The following is a 7275-nucleotide window of genomic DNA, read 5'->3' as shown; positions in this document are numbered from 1 at the left end:
TGTCCGCAATTTACAAATGAGAACTAAACAAGTCTTTTATATGATGCGGGCCAATTCAATAATTTAATTCGAGGCGAACGTTTCCAAAAGCCAGGAAGAGGGAGTTTAAAATCAAGCGTGTTCCAGAGTTGCGCGTTTATTTGTGATTCTGAAGACACAACCCACAGATGACTAAGATTTTTCTTCTCTCCCAAAACTGATAACTTCTCACTTAGCCAACCTGTCTCGGAGGAGTTTGTGTAAACACAAAGGTAGTGCTCAAATCACACTTTGAAATACATCAGAGACACCCTCACCCCCTCCCCCAGGACTCCCAACTGTCTGCCGCTCAGAAAGGACAGGAGAAAAGTCAATACGACAGGCGCTTCGCCCCTCCAGGTGTTTGGTAAAGGAGAGCGAAAGCAGGCAAGCAGCCCAACTACCCCAAAGCGGTTTTGTCTGCAGCGGTGCCCATTTGTCCGGCCTTTTACCAACCAAGTGACCGGCCTGGGCCTGGCGGCCCGGGACGGCCCATTCGCCAAATTCGATCTCGAAAAACCGGAGGAGTTTGCAAACTCTTTCCAGTGGCAACTCCGCTGACGTTTTGGACTCGGCCGGGAGGCGAAAATCAGAACGTCAAAGCAGTTGCGCTGTCACTGGAGTAGGGGTGGAGTAGGGGTCTGCGGGGACTGGGGCAAGGGAAGGACTTGTCCGAGTTCAAGGTCGGTGTGGTGCAAGACGGCCCGCGCGAGCGCGGGGCTCCGGCGTCGCGCCTGCCGCTGCCGCCAGCCTTCGCGGGGACTTTGCTTTGCTTTTCATTGAATCCCTTTGCAAGAGCGCAGCCGAAGCCCGTCCAGCCGCGCCAGCCCCGGCGAACCCGAGCATGTTAATCTATTTATATGGATTATTACGAAGGAACAGAGGGCGTTGAGTCACCAAAACATTTGCTCCAAAAGACCATTTCTAAGCACTTTCGGAGGAGGCAGGCTCCAGGCGCGCAAACCGGGCTACACGTTCGGGAGCGGTTGCTTTTCCAATACTTCAAACTCTAGCTAAGTCCCCGGTGCCAGCGAGCAAGCAGTGAAAAGACATGCGGTGGGGGGGGGGGGGTGGCGGGAGAGGGAGGACAGGCCCTAGTCTAGACACACACACACACATACTCTCAAAGACTCGCACGGGGACGGCACCCAAATCCTGACGAACCGAGAGCGCGGCAAACTTACACACTTGGCCCTCCTGGGTCCCCCGCCTTCCCTGCAGCCCCCACCCTCACCACCCGGCCATCCACCCTTCGCCTGCGCTCCCCTCCCCTATCGTCCCCTCCCCTCTCGTCACCCAGCCCAGTGCCACAATCCTCCTCCCCCCAAAATCAGGTCCAATCAGCTGCCTGCCAACCCCTGAAATGACGGGCTGCGATTGGCTGAAAGTTTCTAAGGTGGTGGTGGGGAGTATTTATTAAAGAGACCCCGGGCTGAGAGTTGGAGAGCGGAGAGCGGAGGTTGAAACTGCCTGGAAACTTCAGCCGCGCTGCGACTTGCCAGTTTCACCCCGGGAACTTTTCTTACCTGGAGGAGGAGACAAGGGGTGTAAAAGCCCCTACTTGTGCTCTTTCTTCCCCTCCCCCTCCTCTCCAAGTTGCCTTCTCCCACTTGAAGCGGGCACTGCGGGCTGGCCACCCCGCGCCCTCCTAAGTGCTCGCCGCCGCAGCCGGGGGACGCGCCAGCCTCCTTGGGCGCCGTTCGCTCCGCGTCCGGGCAGTCGAGGGGAAAGGAGACCGCGCCTCACGTTCCAGAGCCACCGCGGCTTCTCGCCTTTCCCGGCCACCCGCCCCCTGCCCTGGGCCCGCGCATGAATCTCTTGGACCCCTTTATGAAGATGACCGACGAGCAGGAGAAGGGCCTGTCTGGCGCCCCCAGCCCCACAATGTCCGAGGACTCGGCGGGCTCGCCCTGCCCTTCGGGCTCCGGCTCGGACACCGAGAACACGCGGCCCCAGGAGAACACGTTTCCCAAGGGCGAGCCAGACCTGAAAAAGGAGAACGAGGAGGACAAGTTCCCCGTGTGCATCCGGGAGGCGGTCAGCCAGGTGCTCAAGGGCTACGACTGGACGCTGGTGCCCATGCCGGTGCGCGTCAACGGCTCGAGCAAGAACAAGCCACACGTCAAGCGGCCCATGAACGCCTTTATGGTGTGGGCGCAGGCGGCGCGCAGGAAGCTGGCCGACCAGTACCCGCACCTGCACAACGCCGAGCTCAGCAAGACGCTGGGCAAGCTCTGGAGGTAGGGCCTGGGCGCGCGGGCCGGGTGGGCGCTGCGGCTGCTGGGGGCGCGGGCCGCACTGTCCCCGCCCAGCTCCCAGCGGGGAGAAGGCACGGAGGGGTGGGCGGGGGAAGTTGGGATGAGAGTAACCTGGCTCCGAGTTTGACAAAGTTCTGGGATGGCTCTCGGGGAAAGAGGGGAGGGGTAGCCGGAAGATGGGAGGGGACTTGAAGGAGACAAGGTGGGAGGGAGGCTGCCAGCCCCAATCGCCCATCGCCATGAAGTTCTACCCCGGGAAGGGGGTTTGGGTGGGAAGTGAAGTTTTCCTCTCTCGCCTCCAAACCGCGCTGTCGTGCAGCCGAGCACCCACAGAGATGGGGGTGCAGGCAGAGCCGGAAGCAAGAGGAGACGCGTCCCGGCGGGGAGGGAGGAGACAAGGAGGGAAGCTGCTGGAAATAGGTGCGGGCCGTGAGGAGGTGGGGAGCTTCTTGCAGTTTAACTGGATTTTCCGGGAGTTTTTAAAGGGTGTTGAGGAGTTTGGGAGGGGGCATACTCCAGTAGCCTAGGCGTTTGGAGCAGCAGCAGCGGGAGCCTGTTTTCTTTTGCAGGGTTTCCAGAATAGCAGAGAGGGGGGCGGGGCAGAGTGACCGCTCAGGTCGGCCTAAGAACAAGACTGCTTTTTTCTTTCTTTCTTTTTATTATAATTAGTAATATTACTTAAAGCATGGTTGTGCGCTGCGGCAGTGGCTGGAAAGGAAGGAAGAAGGGGAGGGGGGCGATGTGCGAAGAAATCCAGAGATCGGGTCACCGCCCCCTCCCCGCCGACCTGACAGCTCGGCGGCAATCGATTGACCACCCCACCCCACCCCCGCCACCCTCCCCCTTCTCCCCAGGCTGCTGAACGAAAGCGAGAAGAGGCCCTTCGTGGAGGAGGCGGAGCGGCTGCGCGTGCAGCACAAGAAGGACCACCCGGACTACAAGTACCAGCCGCGGCGCAGGAAGTCGGTGAAGAACGGGCAGGCGGAGGCGGAGGAGGCCACGGAGCAGACGCACATCTCCCCCAACGCCATCTTCAAGGCGCTGCAGGCCGACTCGCCGCACTCCTCCTCCGGCATGAGCGAGGTGCACTCGCCCGGCGAACACTCGGGTGAGTCCCCCCGCGGCCCCCGCGTGAGGCCCCCTAGCCCCGCCTGGGACACCCCCAGGGATCCGCCTGGCAGCCTCTGCTTGGGGACTTAGCGCTCTCAGGGGAAGGTCACGCTCCCCTTCCTGCCCAGGCCCCACGAGGCCCCTAACCGCGCGCGAGCACACACACAGAACACACCTCAACCCGATCCCTGTATCCTAACAGATGAATGTTTTATTGCGAAGTTTTACAAGACGTGCCCCTTCTCTTTGCGCCCCCACCCCAAAAGCACACACAGGCTCTTCCACAAGTAGCAATTTGGTTTTCCGGATCCTAGGGGCCTCAGACCCTCCCCTGATTAAAGGAGAAGAGCGAGTTAATCATTCCATGACTTATCTCCAGCGCAGTGCGCCTCCCGCGCGGGTGTGGGTCTTTATTACACCGTAGCAGGGAGGCAGGGAGGGTCCCCGGAGGGCTCCTAAGACTTGCCTTTGCACAACCCATGTTGATTTGTCGGTGCTTCTTCTTCCTCCGTTGCCTGCAGGGCAATCCCAGGGCCCACCGACCCCACCCACAACCCCCAAAACCGACGTGCAGCCTGGCAAGGCTGACCTGAAGCGAGAGGGGCGCCCGCTGCCCGAGGGGGGCAGACAGCCCCCCATCGACTTCCGCGATGTGGACATCGGTGAGCTGAGCAGCGACGTCATCTCCAATATCGAGACCTTCGACGTCAACGAATTTGACCAGTACCTGCCGCCTAACGGCCATCCTGGGGTGCCGGCCACGCACAGCCAGGTCACCTACACAGGCAGCTACGGCATCAGCAGCACCGCGGCCACCCCGGCGGGCGCGGGCCACGGGTGGATGTCCAAGCAACAGGCTCCGCCCCCGCAGCAGCCGCCGCAGGCCCCGCAGGCGCCCCCGCAGCAACCCGCGGCGCCCCCGCAGCAACCCGCGGCGCCCCCCCAGCAGCAGCAGGCGCACACGCTCACCACGCTGAGCAGCGAGCCAGGCCAGTCGCAGCGAACGCACATCAAGACGGAGCAGCTGAGCCCCAGCCATTACAGCGAGCAGCAGCAGCACTCCCCGCAGCAGATCGCCTACAGCCCTTTCAGCCTCCCGCACTACAGCCCCTCCTACCCACCCATCACCCGCTCGCAGTACGACTACGCCGACCACCAGAACTCCGGCTCGTACTACAGCCATGCTGCGGGCCAGGGTTCGGGCCTCTACTCCACCTTTACCTACATGAACCCCGCGCAGCGGCCCATGTACACCCCCATCGCCGACACCTCCGGGGTCCCCTCCATCCCGCAGACCCACAGCCCCCAGCACTGGGAACAGCCGGTCTACACACAGCTTACCAGACCGTGAGGAGACCAAGGGTGCCGTCGCCGCGAAGATCATAGAAATAACCGAAGCAAGAAAGAAACAAGCAGAATCTCCTTGGGACATTTTTTTTCGTATTCCTTACAGACATTGAAGCTGAAGGCAACTCGTAGACAAATTCCAGTATAGAAACACTACATCCAAACGCATGACCACCTTCTTGCGAGTCCGTGGCCAGGCCACTGGGCTAGATGGACCAGCAGAAAAGACGAGAGACTGGACTGAAAACTTTCTTCAGAGTAAGCGTGGAGGATGATGGAGAATCGTGTGACCCATTTGCTCAATCTCTCTGCCTGTTTGGACTTTGTAATTATTTTTTAGCAGTAATTAAAGAAAAGAGTCCTCTGTGAGGAATATTCTCTATTTTAAATATTTTTAGTATGTACTGTGTATGATTCATTACCATTTTGAGGGGATTTATACATATTTTTAGATAAAAAAATTAAATGCTCTTATTTTTCCAACAGCTGAACTACTCTTAGTTGAACAGTGTGCCCTAGCTTTTTCTTGCAACCAGAGTATTTTTGTACAGATTTGCTTTCTCTTTAAAAAAAGAAAAAGAAAAAAAAAGTGTGTCAGTGCATTAACAAAAAAACCACACAAAATTGTGTTATGTGATCAGTTTTGGGGGTTACCTTTGCTTAATTCTGCAGGCTTTCTGATTCGAGACGCTGCCTTAAAGAAATAATAAAGGCCTTATTTTTGCAAATACGGAAGTAAACAATAGTCTAAAGAAGCATTTGGTAAGCTTTATTATATATATTTTTTAAAGCAAGAGGAACACCTTGAGCCTTAAAACAATGCTGCTGGAAAATAACGTGCTCACTCTTTTAGTGCAGTTCCCCCTGCCTTTGCTCGTTTGCTCCCATTACAAGAAAGAAGCAAGGGAAAGGCAAGCAAAAGAGAGGATACCTGTTTGGGGAATGTTTAGCAGCCAATGAGTGCCCCAAGCTCACTGCCCCCTGGTTGCCTGCCTGCCTGGGTGCCATGTGGGACACAGATTCTGGCATCAGCTCTCTCAGATTGTCACCTGTGCCTCTCTGATCACCAGCAGTTAACCGTCAAGACATTCCATGTGCTAAAATTATTTATTTTGTAAGGAGAGGTTTTAATGGGGGAAAAAAATTTTGTTTTTAATTTACCTTCTTTAAAATAGGTTGTTGGAGCCTTCCTCAAAGCGTATGGTCCTCTGTTAAATTATGTTCTTAACTGTAACCAGTTTTGTTTTGTTTTTTTATTTATCTCTTTAATCTTTTTGTTTTTTATTATTAAAAACAAGTTTCTTTGCATTCCTTGTCCTAGATTTGTACAAATGCCTTTTTGTCCGTCCTTTTTCTTTTTCTTTTTTTTTTTCCTTTGTTGTTTTTGTTGCAAACAAACTGGAAACTTGGTTCTCTTTTTGTACAAATGAGAGATTGCAAATGTAGTGTATCACTGAGTCATTTGCAGCGTTTTCTGCCACAGATCTCTGGGCTGCCCAGTTGAGTGTGTGTGTGTAGTATGGCACAAACTAATGCAAGCATGTGTCATGGATATTCTCCTGCATGTTCTCTTGGAGGGGGGGAAGCAGAGGACTGACAAACCTTAATTACTGCTGTGGCTGGAGAGTTTGAGGATTGCTTTTTAAAAAAGACAGCAAACTTTTTTTTTTTTAATTTAAAAAAAAGATATATTAACAGTTTTAGAAGTCAGTAGAATAAAATCTTAAAGCGCTCTTATAATATGGCATCTTTCAATTTCTGTATAAAAGCAGATCTTTAAAAAAAAATATTTCTGTAACTTAAGAAACCTGGCATTTAAATCACATTTTGTCTTTAGGTAAGATTTGGTTTGTGTTCGTGCTTTGTCGGTTCCACTTGTTTTCCCCCAAACCTTTTGTTCTCTCTGTGAAACTTACTCCCCGCTCCCTTTATTTCTCTTTTCTTTTGTTTTTGTATATTATTGTTTACAATAAATATACATTGCATTAAAAAGAAAATGGCCTTATGAATTTATCCACCCCGTTCCCCTATTAAAAGGATGAATTGAATCTGGGCACACGAGATTGTTAAGTGCTGCTTGCGGTGATGGTTTCGTTTTTGTTTTTTAATGTGCCATTTTAGAACGTAACTGTCCCCAAGTATCTAAGCAGAAAGATCTTGAAAAGTGGCACCCCATTAGATCAAATCAAGAGTCACATGTCAGTAGTTGCCCAGTCTGGCAAAATGCTTGTTGTGGTTTTAATCTCATGCCTCAGGGCAAAAGCTGTTCCCTTGTGGAGGTCAGAAGGGAATATTAGACCTGAAATCAGTAGCTTGTCAGTAGAGACAGAATGCCAGAGGGAGTGACTTGCTCGTCTTAATTTAATATAGCAAACTTTCTGCTGTTAGGATCACATACCAAAGAAATGGGGTGCCTATTTAAAAGGCAAAGAAAGCCCAAGTGCAATAGAGTCGAAAGTGGACCGGAGGGAAGCATGTCATATTAACCCATTATATATGTCACAGCCTTCCTGGTGTCTCTGCAGAGACAATGGAATGAGAT

General features: G+C 53.4%; 1 protein-coding gene across 2 annotated transcripts; it reads left to right on the top strand.

Annotated features, from left to right (window-relative positions):
* The first annotated feature begins 1827 nt into the window (after positions 1-1827).
* Positions 1828-4737, top strand: SOX9 (SRY-box transcription factor 9). 2 transcript variants are annotated; one of them, XM_012554970.1, is made up of 4 exons: positions 1828-2258; positions 3131-3384; positions 3908-4274; positions 4368-4737. In XM_012554970.1, exons 1-4 carry the CDS (start codon positions 1828-1830, stop codon positions 4735-4737), a joined length of 1422 nt encoding a protein of 473 aa, XP_012410424.1. The 2 variants fall into 2 exon arrangements, with proteins under 2 accessions (XP_012410424.1, XP_004374235.1); XM_004374178.1 differs by having other exon boundaries at positions 3908-4737.
* Positions 4738-7275: the final 2538 nt, after the last annotated feature.

This window comes from Trichechus manatus, unplaced genomic scaffold (genome assembly GCF_000243295.1).
Source record: "Trichechus manatus latirostris isolate Lorelei unplaced genomic scaffold, TriManLat1.0 scaffold00028, whole genome shotgun sequence".
NCBI classification, from domain to species: Eukaryota; Metazoa; Chordata; class Mammalia; order Sirenia; family Trichechidae; genus Trichechus; species Trichechus manatus.
Note: the sequence above shows the minus strand (reverse complement) of the source record. Positions and strands in the feature narration are given on the sequence as shown.

Bases quoted from the DNA above. Each gene is read 5' to 3' on its own strand.
- SOX9 (XM_004374178.1), top strand. From the start codon at position 1,828: ATGAATCTCTTGGACCCCTTTATGAAGATGACCGACGAGCAGGAGAAG. The intron at 2,259-3,130 runs GTAGGGCCTGGG...CCTTCTCCCCAG, and splicing joins ACGCTGGGCAAGCTCTGGAG to GCTGCTGAACGAAAGCGAGA. The intron at 3,385-3,907 runs GTGAGTCCCCCC...CGTTGCCTGCAG, and splicing joins CTCGCCCGGCGAACACTCGG to GGCAATCCCAGGGCCCACCG.